The sequence below is a fragment of the Ursus maritimus genome, unplaced genomic scaffold (assembly GCF_017311325.1).
Source record: "Ursus maritimus isolate PB19 unplaced genomic scaffold, ASM1731132v1 scaffold_5, whole genome shotgun sequence".
NCBI classification, from domain to species: Eukaryota; Metazoa; Chordata; class Mammalia; order Carnivora; family Ursidae; genus Ursus; species Ursus maritimus.
The window spans coordinates 63,678,290-63,696,260 of record NW_024426663.1 but is presented as its reverse complement, the minus strand read 5'-3'; the positions used below and the strand labels follow the sequence as shown (position 1 = coordinate 63,696,260).

Below are 17,971 nucleotides of genomic sequence, written 5' to 3'. Positions count from 1 at the left end.
GTACAACCCACCTGCTAGAATTAAGTGAATCAGTATCTGTCAAGTGCTGAGAACAGGGCCTTCTCATACAGTGCTGTATCCATGGAAACTGTTTTCTGCTAAAAACTGGTATTTTTGGAGTAGGTAGCCTGAACTTGTCCTTGAAGCCTGTATAGAAATTCTAACTTGGGGGGCCCCTGGGTGGTACAGTTGGTTCAGCTCAGATCACGATCTCAGGGACTTGAGATCAAGCCCCACACTGGGTTCCAAGCTCAGTGAGAAGTCTGCAAAAGTTTCTCTCTTCTTCTGCCCCTCTCTGGGCTATCTTTCTAAAATAAATAAATAAATCTTAAAAAAAAAAAGAAATTCTAACTTGAAAGAAGTGGAATGAATAGTAAGACAAGAGATAAAGTGTACAGGTGAAGAAAAATAATGTGTTTCAGAGAACAGTTCACTGCAGAGTGGCTGGACTGCACAGGTTGAGAGTGCAAAGATAGGCAGGACGGGTGTGATTAGTGAGGGCACCAACAGAAGATGGGCTTTAAATTGTTGTGAAGAATGGCAGCCAACAGTGTCCCACTGTCCTTTCATATTATCTACCACAACACTGCACTGTGACCAACAAATGTCTCTCTTACACAGTTAAAGGAGGTGAGTTTCAGAGTCATTTAGGAACTTGGCTAATTTCACACCAAAAATAGCAAGTGGAGTCCAAACTGGAAGAACCCTGTCTTCACCCAGGTTTAAAACTGTAAGTCTCTGAAAGTTGCTTTGTGGGAAGTAATACATGATGGTTGGTGAACATGAAGGATCAGATTGGACAATCAATGGGATGGAAGACTCTGGAAGAATCTGCCATGCAGTGAATACTGCCATGTGTTGCCCAGTTCCCCCTTCAGGAAGGAAGGACTTATTCACCTCTCCCCCCTGCTGTTGGGGAGTTTGGGGGCACAAAGCCCTGAGCTGTAAAGTATCTTCAAGAAATGCCTCAGCGAAGAGGACCCTTCCTCACACCCGCACCCCTTCCCTGGGTAGATGTGTCCAAAGACTGACCATGCAGGTCCATAGACGCCTAGTTCTGTTGCCCTAACCCAAGACAGTTCTGACGGGCCATCCCAGATCCAGAGCTCCCAGTGGGGGTGGGCTGAGGGCCATGCTGGGATTGAGGGCTGCCCAGCTGCCCCCTTTGCCCACTTCTGCTCTCATCCCTTCCTTCCCCTAGGTGCTGATCCCAAGAGCAATCTCTGGGAAACTTTCTGCACGCTAATCTCTGCTCAGAGTCTATTCCCTGAGGAGCCAAGCTGGCACCTGCAACAGTCTTGAAGAAAGAGTTTAGTACTTCAAACAGCCGCTGCAGGGGAGACTACACATAACTTCTTCCTTGTCTGAGGGAGGGAGAGATCAAGACTAAGTCTGAGGCCTCGATCCTGAGTGATCCTGATGCTATTACTACAGACAAGGAAGTCGCGAGGCAGAGGAAGGGTGGGGATGGGACAAAGGGAGGCACGTGCAAGTGTGGCAGTGGCACTCAGGCAGAGGAGAGGACGGAGCTCGCACTGAGGAGTCCGCTCAGCAGAGCCCGCTTGTGAAGGCACGGGGGCACGGGCAGCTGTGAGAGGCAGAGGACTCTGGAAAATGCCAAGGGCAGGAAGGATCTGTGAAGATGAGAGAAGAAACATCGTTGGCACAGAAGGATGACCGACACAGGGAAGTACCACAGAGACCAAGATAGAAGAAAATCAAGGAGGGGCTGTGGCTAGCAGAGAGGTCATGGAGAATATGCATCAAGAAAAAGGTATTTTTTTCAACTTGACAAAGGTGTTCTGTGAGAGAACGTATATGTGCCTGAACGAGGGAGGGCAAAAGTGGAAATTACATGGGCTTACAAAGCAAATGGCTCTTCAAGAGAGAGAGGTGAGAGATAAAAGCAAAGGAAACGGGGTGGTAGTGTGAGGGAGAAGATGGTGGAGGAAATGGTGTGAACGTGTTTTCAGGTCCAGGGAAATAAACAGGAAAGGGAAGGAAGTACTGCAGAGAGAGGAGGGAGCCCAGTGACAGGGCTGGAGCAGGAACAGCAAGGGGGAGGGCATGCAGAGGAGTGGAAAACCCTGGAAGAGGAAATCTCACTGCCAGAGAGAGGGGTGTGCAGGAAGGGATCTGGCCAAGAGAGTGGAAGTCAAGAAGGAAGTGCGGCAGTGAGCAGGGGTCTGACAGGGCATGTGGGTCAGAGGAGGTCTAGAGGTGGAGCGGAGAGTCACTCAGGGGTGTAAGAGGTGAATGGTGTTGCAGGGCAGCTCTGAGTCCGGCTGAAGGTGAAGGTGTGACGTGCAGGAAGGTCCTCCCAGACCGGACGCCTGAGAGTCGAGCAGGAAAGCCACGTGGGGGGTGAGGAGCTGGGGCAGCAGGGGAGATGGACAGTTCGGAAATGCTCCGGGGATGGTCTAGGCGGGCAGCGACGTGGGGACTCCAGTACCTCGCAGTACGAAGCAAGGAAGGAGTCAGAAGCACATTTCAGTGGAGATCAGGAAGCAGCAGCAGGGGTGAGGGCAAGAGGGAAGGAAAAAATTCAAGGAGGAGATGAATAAAGAGAACTGTGAAATAAGATCTTGGAGCTACAGTTCAAGGGTCTGGAGTAATTTATGTAATGTCATAGAAAAATCTGGACTTCCTATCTTTTCAAACTAAAGGGAACAGGTATGGACAGGGATATATGGATGGCGACAGGAGCATAATTATTAAGAAAACTCTTCACAGATGAAGCAAATAAGTTACAACTGCTCCATTACAAACTCTAAAATTCTTAATAGGTACTGTGTATCATTTACACAATCAGTGGTTGCTCTAGTCTTCAGCGTTCATCATCCTGGAAACCGTGTTCTTCTGTTGTTCCTCAGGTAAAACAGAGCACTTCCATGCTATTGCGCAGCTCTCACAAGAGCTGGTTTGGAGAAGTGATTCAAGAGCAGGGGAAAGAACCCAAAAAGCTGAACATGGGCTTTTTCGAAGGCAGTACTTTCCAACAGAGCAAAAGAAGAGAGTCAGGGTTTGTCAAATACAGCGGAAGAGCAGTCTTACCTGTGCAGTTTCTTTCCTCCATGTCCAGAGCAAAGCCGCTGTTGCAACGGCACTTGAAGCTGCCGATTGTATTTCTGCACTTGCCATAGGTGCACATCCCAGGAAAAGCCTTGCACTCATTAATATCTGAAAGCAGAACAAAGCAGGAATGGAGAGNNCGCTTGATCCAAGAGTGTGGGTTCCTTGGTTAAAGCTGAAAATCTGTCATGATGGAAAATAATGTTCCCAAGTCCAAACGGGGGCCTGCAACGTCAGTGATCACACGGATGCCAGAGAGAAAGTTCCACAAGGGAAAAAGGTTCTGCATTTTTTTAATGCAGGGTTCTGATCTCTTTCTTTCTGACCACTTGTTTGGTAAGGTTTAGGGGGGATAGGGAGCTTTCTGCTACAGCAGGGCTGCATCTGGTCAGGCTGCGCTAAGGAAAGCAGAGGTACGGGGTGGAAGGATGTACAGAAAGTGAGATTAGTAGTGTGTTTTACATCTGTACTTCAGTACCAGCCTCTATAGGTGATTTATATTTCTGGGCCATAAAGCTGGCCACAAATCATGTTTAACAAAGAAAATAAAGTGACAAATTACATGCTTAAAGCAAAACCAAATCTGAGAGAAAGTGGGAGGTGAGCTTTGGTGCAGAGAGGTCAACGCAACGCTGAGAGTTACCTTTGTAAAATGGCCGCCCTGTAAGAACGTCCCCTCTGTTAGCAAAGCCCGGCCCCCGGGGGCACAGGGTCTCATACTCCTTGGTGCCAGGTTTGGGGCATTCCTCACACTCCGTGCCCCAAGCTGCCCCAACCGCACAGCAGCAGGCATCCATGCGAAACTTTCCGGGAACAGGATGGACACACTCATCTTCATCCCACTTCAAATAACACTGCTCCATGCGGATGTCTACACGGCAAGTGAAATCACAGTTTGAGATGAAGGTGTCACATTCATTCACCATTCACATATTGAGCTTCTGCTCGGGCCCTGGCACAATGCTGAGCTCTGGAGATAGGATAATGGGTGAGAGACAGAGTCCCTGACCTCCTGGAACGGACTCCGTAATGACAGTCACTTAAAGAGAGCAGAGGTGGGTTCCTCAGTATTACTTTATTCTCACAAGACACCTTCAGGAAGGAAAGGTACCCTTGTAACCAAACTCCTACATATCATCATCCACGATCCCTTTTTTGTATTACTGACTTCAGAAAGAGTAAGATTATTTTAGTGACGGATTCTTATTGTTCACTGAATTGCTTAAAGTGGCCTGTGACCAGTTCTGTCCTGTCCCAATCAGAGGCAGTAAATGATCAACCCTAATCTATTTGCCAACTCGGGACAACTACTAAAATAGCTTTATAAAGGGGAAAAACGGTTTTTGCTTTTAAATTTTTTTTTTCCCTGTCATATTTACCTTTGGCATCATGGTTTTTGTCCTGCAATATGTAAATTTGCCCTAGTCAGGGACCAAATTATTTGCTTAAATGTCACATTTTCCGTTCAACGTTGAAACATAGTAGGATCTTAGAAGACCGACAAGAGTTACAAGACAGGCTAAATTTGCATGGTCCATAAATAACACATTTATCTGTTAGTCAACAGAGCTGTTGGTCCAACTACAAACATTTGGCTATACGGATAATGAAATAAAAAAGGTTTTTTTAAATCAAATTATATGTTTTATTTGATGAAAGGATTTCAAGACAGTAAATCTTTTCCTACACTTGGAATTGTTGAACAGAGAGTAAGACATCCCTGATGGAAATATAAATGTAAACAAATAAATGTGTTTACTATTTTAGCTGCTGTCAATACTGATTCTTTCAAGCGCTCAAGCAAAGGTAGCATCAACTTGAGCAACGTCCTCTAGCTTATAGTCATGTACATTTCCAAGGATGGTAGTTAAAAAGTTCTACTTTTAAAGAAAGAAATCACTGTGGTAAATTTTCATTCTGATTTGGAAGACTGAATACAGGTATTCACAGTAGGTGATTCTGCCTTATGTGTCTGCACCAACACCAACCCCAAAGCCACGCTCTCTACCAGTGTGAGGTACGACAGTAATCCCCGGAGCCTCATGACCTCAAGGCACCCAGCAGCCCTTCTCAGTCACAGCCAACCCTATCCAACACTGTCGCCAGGGACGTAAGGACCTTAAGATACACACGTTTTATTTAGGTACCCTGGGAACGATGGACTGAATCAAACTATTTCTGAGGTCACTGAAGTAGAAGAAGCAAGAGTAGCTAAAAAAAATAAATAACTAAAACCAAAAAGACCCCCCAAAACCCAAAAAGCATTTGAACTTAATATGTAAATTTATGAGAGCCTGGCAGAGTATTCCTGTGTCTTTGCTACACAGATCCGTATCAATATTTGCCTCAGGAATCAAGACACTGTTCACCAGCCACACATGGCCTGGGAATGTTTTTACTGCTTGGGCAGAAATTAAAATATGTATTTGGAAACCTGTGGATAGTTTACGTGCTCTAGAGTTTGCTGCAGTCCTCACTACACCTTATTATTACCTCTTTCATTTATCTTACCTGCCTGGTCCCTGAAAGGATTTGAATTTGGACCGCTGATCTAGATCAGTTTCTATCAGAGCAGTTTATCACTACTACTCTTCTCAGGATATTTCACATGTTCAATTGTCAGTCTCTTCTTGAAACTTCCTCACATCCCCAGCCACAATTCATTTTTGTAGCATAATTCAAGAAATGACAAAAACATTTAACCAAAGTACCTGGATGAAGACTCCAATACATCCTTTTAAGAATATTATAAAAGGTGTGATTTTGAGTGATATATCACTGGGAATTTATTTTGTTGAGTAATAGTTTACAATCACTGATATATCTTCATATATAATATCCCTTTGTTAGAGAAGGCAATTTGATGTTATTGGTCATTTGACCCATACTGATGATATTATTTGGCATCTTCAAAAGAGACTTTACTTTTTTCTAACCCTTTTAGATAATTTAATGATAAAAATCTGAAAAGAATTTTTCTTTATTATTAGACTTTGGATATTATAATTTCTAACCAACTCCACATGACTTCATAGTCATACTTTGTATCCTAATTTAAATATACTATTAAAAATAAGCTTAAAATGAAAGTCATGTTAATTATAATGACTCTGTACGGTGTTGCAAATATTTTGTACTAGCAATTTTAAAAATCACCGATACATGTGGGGAGCCTGGATGGCTCAGTTGGTTAAGCGTCTGCCTTCGGCTCTGGTCATGATCCCAAGGCCCTGGGATCGAGCCCCACGTGGGGCTCCCTGCTCACCTGGGAGCCTGCTTCTCCCTCTCCTTCTGCCCTTCCCCCTGCTTGTGCTTGCTGTCTAATAAATGAACAAAAGATTTTTTAAAAAATAAAATAAAAATCACCAATACATTTAAATACCTTAAAGATCTTTGAATATAACACTGTCATTACTCATGCTTTGTCTACAAGCTCAAATTTCAAATACCAACCTATATAAAGTTATTTTACAAACTAAAACTTACTGTTCCATAGCATATTAGAAAAGAATCCCTTAAATAAATAAAACATTATTTAGATAAAATATAGAATTAAGAAAAGTTTCTTTTTCAATCATGAAACTCAGATTCAGTTAAGCATGACCCTGAAAATGATAAAGTCAACTAAGCATTTCTGCTTTTATTTTTATGTAGGTATTTTAAGTAATCTCTATGCCCACAGTGGGGCTCAACTCATGACCTTGAGATCAAGTCACATGCTTCAAGAGGTAAGAAAGCCAGGCACCTCTCAAGGCATTTCTATACTAATGATGTTGAAAGAAAGAGCTTCCTCATTTTAGATCTTTACAAAATAAAGCATTAAGAAAATTTAAACTCTAAGGTAGTAAAGGAAGGACTAGGATCGAGCAATGTTTTTAAAGAGAAACAACAATAACCTCGCCTATGACCTTCCCCACTGTCTTATCTAAGAGTATAGCTGCTATGAACTGATAAATGTTGACTCCAAACACTAGTCTTCAATTTTCTTTTATGATCAAAATATACATAGTTCTCTTATTCCACTGATTGGTGTGAAAGACTGAAACTGCCTAAAATATCTGATTACAGAAACTAACTTTTGAGAGAGTTTTTGAGCAGTACCAACTTTCTATATTATACAGAATCCATGTCACTTAAACCCATTCACTTTAAAAATTTCCTCTAGTGATTTCTCCCCACCAAATATTTCATGTAAACCCAGTTTTCCAGCTATAGACCAATGATTTTGAAGTGTTCAATGCCCAAGAAATAAGAAAAATCCATTTTTGATTTCATGCATAAAATACATAAAGACATGAATCTTACCCAAACACACACGGCCAGTTCCATCCAATGTAAGGCCTTCGGGGCACTCACAATGAAAAGATCCTTTGCTATTAACGCAGCGTCCATTTGGACAAACGCCAGGAAATACCTCACACTCATTAACGTCTGCAGGGAAATACAGTGAGCAGAGGGATAAAGATGTCAGAAATAGAAAAACCAGGTGTAGTCTTCCCATATAGCATATTCAATCTGTAATACAATGTGGATTATTACTTGAGTTGAACAGAAATATTCCACAAGGCAACCACCGGGTTTCCCAGGTACCAGCTGTGAAAATGACCACAGCCTTGCCCATCCATAAAAAAGCCCAGACACGCTCCTTTTCCAGCTGTTTTGTGCCTTTATGCCTAATGATGTCCCCATGAAAAACTACCCAAGAGCATAAAAAATGAGAAATGGGGAACTCTAAGCTGTTTTCTGAGAATATTACTCTAAAGTATTTTTTATTACATTGAGTATTTTTACTGCAATTTCAAGGCTTTTAAAAATGATAAATACCTCCGGGGGAATGAAACATGAGAGACTATGGACTATGAGAAACAAACTGAGGGCTACAGAGGGGAGGGGGGTGGGGGAATGGGATAGACCGGTGATGGGTAGTAAGGAGGGCACATATTGCATGGTGCACTGGGTGTTATACACAACTAATGAATCATCGAGCCTTACATCGAAAACCGGGGATGTACTGTATGGTGACTAACATAATATAATAAAAAATCATTATTAATAAAAAAAAAATAAAAAAAAAATAAAAATGATAAATACCTCCAAAGTGGATGTTCATTTTACCTGCTGCTCTAAAGACTTACAGTATCATCCAAGTATACACTCACCTTCACAAGAAACACCTTTAATCCTGGCAAACCCTCTTGGGCAAGCTGTATCTGTGACAACAACGAGATACATTTTTACTTCATTATAAAAGAAAATTAACTCTTTTAAGCTCAAGAAACAGTATAATGGAATCTAAGTTGAACTGAACAGAAACTACAAGCTGGCATCTTAGAGCCCAAGGACTCCAGGTGCCCTCCATTCAATTCAGGATGGCACATGACACACTGTACTAACGCCCGTCAGTGTTGACCCATACTGAGATTCTCAGTTTTCCAACAATTCATTTTTGCTCTCACGATGTCAGCTGAATTACATGTAAGCAAGTAAGAAGGTTTAAAGGAAAGAGACATCACATTCTATTTGGACACATGGAAACAAGGACATGAGGATATTGAAAGTCACCCAGTAGCTAAATTCCAGAAATTCCCTTTCTTGTCTAAAATGCTGAGAAGGTCTGCTTACAGTAAAAGGATAAACCAAATACATATTTCAACAAGTGAATAAATTTCAACAGAGAAGACATTTTAGGGAGGGTAATGATCTTATGGAAATATACAGGGAAACAGGTGCCCGCCTAGCTGAAGGAACAGCTTTCCAGTGAGAAGCCCAGAAGGAGCTCTTGGGCAGGCCCCTACCTAGTTCACACCGTTCACAGGGGCTTCCCCAGGCAGCTCCGAGTGTGGCGCAGCATTCAGATTTCAGAGTGGCTCCATTGATGTTCACCTCACAGCGGTTGTCCTGGATGTTGAGCCAACACGTCCCTTTCAGGCTGTCTGAAAAGGAACAGGAAGGGATGGGGAGCTCTCATCTCTGAAGATAATACAATTCACTCATACATGACAAAGGCAATTCCTACAGCAATTAACAAAAGCATTATTTTAAAAATGTTTTAATGTATATTCTTTGAGCATATTTATGTGTATGTGTATTTTAAATACAGTATATTACATACACATAAATCAAATAATTATACCATGTACATCTCATAGGATATGACAACTAATACGATGATCTCTACTGATATTCTATGAGTGCCACTGTTGCCTAAGATTTCATGCTGGTATTTACAAACTCAGTGCATGACCATGATAAACCATTACTTGTGTGAAAAACACAAATAAGATTGATCGTTTATGATAAATGTTTTGATACTTCAAGATTTTACCAAATCAAATTCCTTCAATAATTTCCTTTTCTTGCACTCCCCTGCCAATATACCACACACAATTATATCCTATTACAGGGAAACCAGTATTTCTCTAACTGAACATAATTATTTGATGAATAATTTACCAAAAAATCGACAAGATAAAGAAAAGAAACATCACCTATAAAACCACCACTAAGGCACACCAGGGCTAGGGCATGACGGATTTTCTGTCAGGTGTTTGCTTATACATACGAGATGTATAACTTTGTCTCTAGTTCAAAAAGGACTCCATGCTTCCGGTCAACTATGTGAAGAAGTAGGAGAGCCAGTATAAAAAGGATGTGTAGCCAACCACCTAGCGCTAACTACTCTTCCATTTTTGTCTGTCTCCACATCACACGTAAATGAGGATCCTCCTTTGGTGATCGCTGCAGAGCGGATTTTGGAACGGTCACAAGGAATGCGGTCCAAGTGAACAGGGCCAGTACAAGTCGGGTCAAAGAAATCATACCCGGAGTTCCCCTTGCAGTACTGTGGCTCCCAGTTTGGGGTGCATAACATTACCAAGGCTCCTGTTACAATGCAGGTTCATGAGTGCGCAGGTGTGCAGCCCAGGAGCGCAGCCCAGGAGCCCGCATGTGACAAACTCAGGTGAGTGCAATGCAGGTGGTGTGTATGACAGTTTGACAAAAACTTCACAGCATACTGTGGTCACAGCCTTGGAGAACAATGAAGAAAAAGTATATTCCTATAGTATTTACCTTAAAATTCATTTCATAATATGGGTGAAGTTTCACTGCCAAATTCAGCAGTAAAAACAATGCATAATGGGAAACAGAGAAAGAGAACTACAATGAAATTGGCAGGGCCAGGAACGAAGAGGCTATAGTTTCTGATTCCTTACTGGACACAAGCAGGTAAGAGGAAGCCCCCTGCAGCCCGAGGCCTTGGGGTCAGAGGCCAGAACAAGCCAACTGCATCCCTGACTGGACACAACAAAGGATGGGGCCAAGCCGTGGAGAAGACTTGGAGGCTCACTACACTTTCTTCTGCTTTGAGATTCAGTTTGGGTGAAAACAGGGTGCAAATGAGAAAGATGTTCTCATCAGACCATTTGTGCCAGGTCTCAAATTACAGGCTTTTTATAGGCTTTTCACATGTTTGTTTACTTACTTGTTAAAACAGTTTCTAAGGTATGGATAATTTGCAGATGAGAAAATGGAGGCCCATGGAGGCCAACTAGTTTACCCAAGGCCACCCAGCTAGTCCAGTGTCCCCATCACAAGTCCAAGTGCACAGTCTGATTTCAGAGCCTCCACTTTGTAACGTCATGCTACTTCCGGCTGGTATGGTATCAATGCATACACGGTACAAAATGCAGTGATACACATGCACATACATACATATTCATCTCTCTCACTCTGTTTTTCCTGTGTGTGTACAGACACACACACACACACACACACACACACACACACACACACACACACACCAGCTGTAGTTATGTAGCTGTGTGGTCGGGGGCTGGTTAAGAACTCTGAAAAGAATAAAGCTGGCTAAGCAGTCTTGAGGGTAAACATTGGAAAAAGACTTCCATTATCTAGGGTAGTCGGAGAAGTCCTCACTTACAATGTGAGCTCTGAGTGAAGACTGTAGGGTGGCACATATTGAGAAAACAAAGATAAGTCAGAGGCTACAGTAATAATCAAGAAGAGACATATTGGGAGTTTGGATTGGGGGGGCAGTGGTGGTGAGAAGCGATTAGAATATGCACAAATGTCAAATACAATAAATAGGAATTGCTGATGGATTCAATGTGGTGTTTGAAAAAAAGGGCATCAAAGATGACTCTAAGGATTTGGGGACTGCTGATTGGAAAAATGGAATTTCCATTTGCCAAGACAGAAACGATTCTGGGAGACACAGGTTCAAGCCAAAAGGTAGCAACTGTGTTTTAGTCATGCTAAATTTGAAGTATCCGTTGGACATCCAAATGGAGACAGTGACCAGACAGTTGGAAATACAAGTCCGGAATCGGGGGAGGTTGAGGAATGACAGATACATCTGAGGGTCAATGTAGAGGCCATCTATGTGGGACTGTAGACAGAAAAGCCAAGAGGTTCAGGGCTGACCAGGGAGACACTTCAAGCTGGAAGGCAGGAGGATATGGAAGACATAACAAAGGAGACAGAGAAAAGCGGCCAGAAAAGTGAAAGGAGAAGAAAAGACCAGAAATGGAAAACTTCTTGAGAAGCAGTGAGCGAACAGCACTGCTAACAGTGAAGATAAGAAAGAAGGAAGGCCACTGTATTGACACCATGGAGGCTACTGTCCTTGTCATATCCATGGAATCGGAGAACAGCATGCAGACCCAAGCCAAAGGTGAGGAATATTGGTCTGGATTACAGGGAGCCATCGATGTTGAGCAATGTCATGCAGGAAAGATTAATCAAATATATTATTCTATTATATTTAATAATTTTCAACCAGAATAGTCTTTGCCAGCAATTTACACAACAGTTTAAGTTTAATTTATATTTAGGGAGTTTGCACAATATATTCTAAATCTCTAAACATGCTAAGTGTGTATCTAGTTCCTATATGCTCTAACTTAATTTTAAATTAGTAATCACACTGGGGAATTTTTATTCAGTTCTTAACATAGACACTTGGCTCCTAGGAAAGAGCAGTTTGCAGGCTGATCACCAATTAGAGCCACTGTCAGTCCTATTAAAAAATTTTGTAGTTTTTTCCTGTGCATGTTGTATGATCTACTTCCTTTTTAAAGCTAGAATTCTGTTTTCAATGAAAAAAAGATATGACGTCTAAAATTTTAAAATATTAATTTCTTTCTGAGCAGCTCTAGGCTGGGATATTCAAATTTGATCACAACGAATAAAAACTCATAACACAACGCTGAGAAAAATACGGCAGTGTTTAGTTGCCCAATATAATGACTTGGGAGTAAAAAGCCTTTGTTCTTTTTTCATTAATAAATACAAGGTAAAAGGCCAAAATAATAAGAGTCTTTAGGATGAAGCAAAAACTAAGATACCTTTGATGCCCAAGTGGCATATAGGTTTAATTTTCTAGCACATTAATTGACATTAATTGACAACTGACATTAATTAATGCTGAGTTCATTTCCTTTGCACAGTAAAATGACTCTAACTCATTTGGCAACTGCAGCCTAGCAAAAATATTTCTGCCTCACCTGATCCAACCTCTGACCTTCCCCCAATGGAATTCTATAAGAAAAAAAGGCCCCAGGCAGATGGCAGTCTATTTCCTAATATGGAGAGCTGAGCAAGGCTCGAATTTCACCAGCTGCACCTCACTGAGAGATGAAGAGCTGGCATTTTCAAATCGCAGGTTTTCATTGTCAAGTTTGTACCTGGTCATTTCTCTTCACATAACAAACTGGTCCTCTATCATCCAGCTAAACATTGTTAGCAGCAGACATTATACCAAAAAATGCTACTGTCTTTGGCAAACATGAAACTGAAAATTCATATTGGCTGGATAACAAACAAAAATTGCCAATTTATCTGGCACTGTGCAAAACTAAAATACCTTCCTATTTGGAAACACAGATTGAGTTTACTTTAAAGGTGGATACCAGCTAATCGTATGAAATGTCGTATGCCCAGCTAACGGAGCCACAGACACGAGAGGCAGGACAAGTGACTGGTCCAGTTCTTCCCCTTGCATGTGCTCAATTGCTTCTTACAGTGACAGATCAGACTATCTTATACATGTCCTACCATCATTATCACAACCTGACTTTCAATGTTTTGAGACATATAAAAAGATGTCAGTTTGGAAGCTCTGGAATCTTTCTCCTTAGGGAGTTCCAAAAGCAAGAAAGTTCTCTTTTCCTCCTTCGGCCCTACACATTTATGATTGATGGGTGAAAGGAAAAAATAATAAATTCCTTCTATTTGTTTAAAGTTTAAAATCCTCAAATTCTTGTCCCGTTAACGAGTCCAAACTCTATCACATTTTTGTTCTGAAGCTTGCATATGAAAAGTATGCAGGAGGGATTTGAATGTATTGGTACTTCAGGCATTCTCAGGGTAGTCAACATAAGTGTGTGTGTGGTATGCAAATGCTCATAACTTACAGCATGACACATGCACTCATATGAAAGGAACACTTCTTAGAAGCTAACAAAATTCAAGAGCCTGCCCATTTATGCTTTCATGTTTTACTCCTATCTCGATAATGAGAGCAAACAACTAAAGTAACTCCTAATTACTAGCTTCCTGTGATCATGTTCTGTTTTCATCCACGGTAAGACTTGCGGTCTCCACTTAGGTTGGCAGTGAAACTGATACACCAGCGATATGCAGGAATCTTACCAATACAGATCAATCCTGTTGAGCTGAGTTTGCTGCCAGGAGAACATTCACAATTGAAAGATCCGAGGTTGTTCCTGCAGGCCCCATTGACACATGGGTTGCTTTCACATTCATTTATATCTACAATCCAGAAGGAAAAGATTCTGTTAGAACTGCCATGTGTTTCTGGAAAATATTATTCCAACAAGCCGTGCTATGCCAGAATGTCTGGTAAACTTGGCTCTTGCAATTTTAATATGGATCTATGAGGCATAAAGTGAATGGGGAATGGAGACATGAATTTTACAGCGTGGGTACACACAGACACGACTAGGGGCTCAGTAGGACTACAGGAATCAGCTCAATATTGCGAAAGGGGTTAGTATGTTACTCGTCACTATTTCACTACAACTTTACATAAATTGGATTGATTTCCCCCACAATAAGATATAATTGCCCTGTGGGAAATATGAATTCTGACTGCATGGAAAGCAACATATATATTCCCAGGTACAATACGCTGCGCACAGACAAAGGTTGACTGTTCCTGTCATCTGTGGCTCTGGGAGGTTTTAGAAGAAAGAAAAAGCCTGTATTAGAGACGATACATCACAAGGCTGGCTTTCACTCCAAACTCCTGGGTACAAGTCAGGAAATAAGGGATGAAGCTTTAATACTGACTAGAGCATTCTCTGCCAGGCCCCTCTACCTGCCTCTCTCTTCAGCCTGTTCACATTTAGACACATGGTGGGCAGAGTCTGTTAAAGCACAACTGACTGTGGTAAAATAAAAAAGGAGAAAAAACTGTTAATCGCTTAAAACAGACCTTTACTATCATTAAGCTGCTTTGAGTCCTTAATCAAATTAGACCACATAATCTAAACAATTGCTATTGAGGGTCAGAAGTAAACAGAGCACGCCCATGTTCTCAAGTGGTAACTACAGCAAATCTCAAGCCAACACAATTAGTTTAACAGGAGTTAATTAAAAATAAATACAGGCTTCACTCCAAGTAATAGAAACAATATCCAAAACTGACTCTCAGTATAAATTCAACCACTCCATTGAAAGAAGGGATGCACAGATTTCTTTCTGTACTTGGTTAACTATGGGAAGCAGGTCAGCATCCCTCAAGACATTTTGTTACTGTTGAACACAAGGTTTCTGAGCTCACCATGGCACTTTTTTCTAAACACCTCTTTGAATTAAATAACAAATACTATACTGAGGAAAAAATGAAAATAACTAAAACGCTGTCATGCTTACTCCTGAACATCTCAAGTCAAATAGAAACCAAACTGGTCTTGAAAAGGCAGGGCTCACTACTGATTGGCAAGTCTGTGGACTTGAAATGCATATTTAAAAATCAATGTGGGAAACAGGTATATACTTTGTTTGCTACTTCAAAATTACTAAAGAAGTACACAGGTACTAATTTAATTCTTGAAGCAGAAATAGAGGAAATACGAATGCATCTTTTTTTTTTCTTCAGGTTGTTTGTACCAAGAAATCCTCTTAAAGGAAAAATACAAGAGCAGGTTTTATAAATACAGCACAGATTTGGAAAGAAAACATCTATTCCAGAGTACTGGAATTCTTTTAGTAAAAACACAATGTAAAAAGGGAATCAGCCAAAAAAAGAAAAATAAAAGGAGGAGATAACTAATCTGAGGACAAACTATATATAATTCACCTATTAATTTCATTTGTAAGAAGCTCCCCAAAAACAAAATGTCAGTATCATATATTTCCAAATTCCTATACTAAATTAAGCAGTTATGAACTCCAAAACTATAAACACATGCAATGACAGCTACAAATATCAACTGTTTAATTTTTCTTTAAATACAATGTTTTTATGTTACAAATGTCATGGAACCAGGAATTGAAACAGTTCACTGTACATTCCTGGAAATAAACTTCAAAGCACATCTGGTTTACATTTAACTAGTTATGTCACTGGAAACACAATCTAAACCACAGTGCTTGCTGTAAAAATGTTAACTTTCACAGACTCACAGAGCTCAAACAAAAAAAGTAAAAGAAATTTTTTGTTTCTTCAGTCTGAAATATCAGAGGATCTTTATTATTACTGCTATTTATTATATATTTAAAATAGCCTGTTGAAAACATGAATGACAAGCAAAAGTAGTGACTGTAGTAAATATATACAGAGAAAGCTAGAGTCTCCAGTGAATCTGCTAATAATTCCTTACCTAGTCTTTGGAAATTATTTAGAAAGAACAGAAAAAAGAGAAGTGCTTTGGGCAGACACATTTACTGTGTGAATACGATGGCAGAAATAAGAAGACCCAAGCGAAAAAGAGATTTGTGGCCTTTAAGTCTTTTTTTTAACCACTTAATAAAATGCAAATGATTTAGCAGTGGGAAGAAAGTGAGAAATAAGTTATTTGGTTAGGTTTCTCACAATAAATCATTTTTATTTCCACCAATGTCATAAGGCTAGAGCCAAAATATTTCTCTGCCATTTCTCTTTTATTTACATAACATGAACTTCTTTCTTATGAATGATAGATATATATTTCATATTAAAGAAAAGGCTTAGATTTATCAGGAAAAATTATCCCTGGACAAAAATAAAGGGCACTCATTCTAATCAACACTGTTGCCTGATTTGGTACTGATGTCCTCATGTGTATATAATCATCCGATGTTGTATTATTAAACATCATTCGCTCCTGCTCTTCAATTGTTCCTCTAGGCAGGCGAGTCCCTGCCTTTGATGTATGTTTTGGTATTTGGGCTCTTAGTACCCTTCAACTCCATTTTACCTGTTAAAATGGTGGGGATATGCTATAAATGTCACTGACAATTCAGTGTAAAACAGAACTTGGACCCAACCAATTCAAAGACAGTCCAGTTTTCCCCATCATGTGCTTCTCTCACAACAGCACCAAAGGGCATTGTGACTGTGGGCAGGGAAATAAGTTCATCAGCTTCCCAGTTAAACCAAGAAGGTGTCCTAAGGTGCTCTAGCTTTCAGTGCTTGCCATTTAACAGAAGCTTATCCTCAAAAACATAACAGATAAAACTGATAAAGGGCAGTGGGAAGGAAGTGCAGAAAGTCGAGAATAAAGAAAAAAAAATACAACCCTTGAAATCCCTTCTCCCATCCTCCAAAAAAATGTATGGAGGAGCTATGGCTGAATATTTTTTTAAAAAGTATGTATGTCTTGGAGCAATTGTGAAGGATGACAGGTGTCAGAGGGGGATGGGAATGGGTGCTAGGAAACATTCTAGATGAGAACATTGGCAAAGCCTGAGCTATGTTGAAAAGACAGCTTTTCTATCTGACAGAAAGATCTTCAAAACTCTTTAAGTTTTGAAAAAAACTGCTCAACTATGGAGAAGATGAATCTTCAAGTACTTTAACTAGGACTGAAGTGAGGGCTCTTCTTTGAGGAGCTCCTCCAAAAGGACAGTTATCAGGACTAAGTTTAGAGAAAGTGCATTTTATACTGAGGTTCCCTCATTTTTTTCTTTTTTTCCAGGCTAATTACTGTTTTTCAATGGCCCCTTCAATTCAATCCAAACTTAGAACTGCACTTTGTAATTGTTTCATTGACTTCAGCTGAGTCACTTGTGTCCCGGCATCTTGGTCAAGTCCTAACTTGTTTCTGTTCACAAGAATGCTTTGAAATGAAACAGTAAGATGAAGAGAATGTTAACATCTTCTTGCATCATATTACTATTGCTGCTTTCCTGGCTATGGAGTCACTAAGAAATAAATACTTTTAACAGATAAGGAAAGGTCTATCCAAAACAATTAAAGATGAAATCTTTTTTTTTTTTTTTAATCTGGCAGCAGTATCTGGATTCGAGAATGTCATCAGACACTTGTACGAGCCTACACAGTGAGACTTAAAAACAACAATAGGTAGTAGCAGATTATTTTGGAATACACAGCACTTTGATCAAGAAACAAAAACATAATTGAATGCATGCTGCTTGCTTAGCTGGTATCTCAGCGGAAATGAGGCCTTCTGTCATTAAGTCACTCACATAATGTCCCTTGTACAGAAATGTAGTTAGAAGAAAATAAGGAAGTTTTTAAACAGTGAATGTGATCTAGAATCCCAAACGATAACTTTTAAATCATCAACCAGAAAGGACAACTTTCTTAGACTATAAATTTATGTAAGGTGGTCCTTCTTACTCAGGCCCCACATTTTTTCTGGGCCATTCGCTGAGGTATATCAATCATGTCTTAAATAAATTGCCTCAGGGC

General features: G+C 40.4%; 1 protein-coding gene across 1 annotated transcript in view; it reads right to left on the bottom strand.

Annotated features, from left to right (window-relative positions):
- The window catches only part of FBN2 (fibrillin 2), a 239,082-nt gene that overhangs the window by 72,112 nt on the left and 148,999 nt on the right, over positions 1-17,971 (bottom strand). The window contains 6 exon segments of the mRNA XM_040622515.1: positions 3,055-3,180; positions 3,716-3,943; positions 7,378-7,503; positions 8,232-8,282; positions 8,868-9,005; positions 13,744-13,863. Of these exon segments, the coding sequence (XP_040478449.1) occupies positions 3,055-3,180; positions 3,716-3,943; positions 7,378-7,503; positions 8,232-8,282; positions 8,868-9,005; positions 13,744-13,863 (789 nt within the window).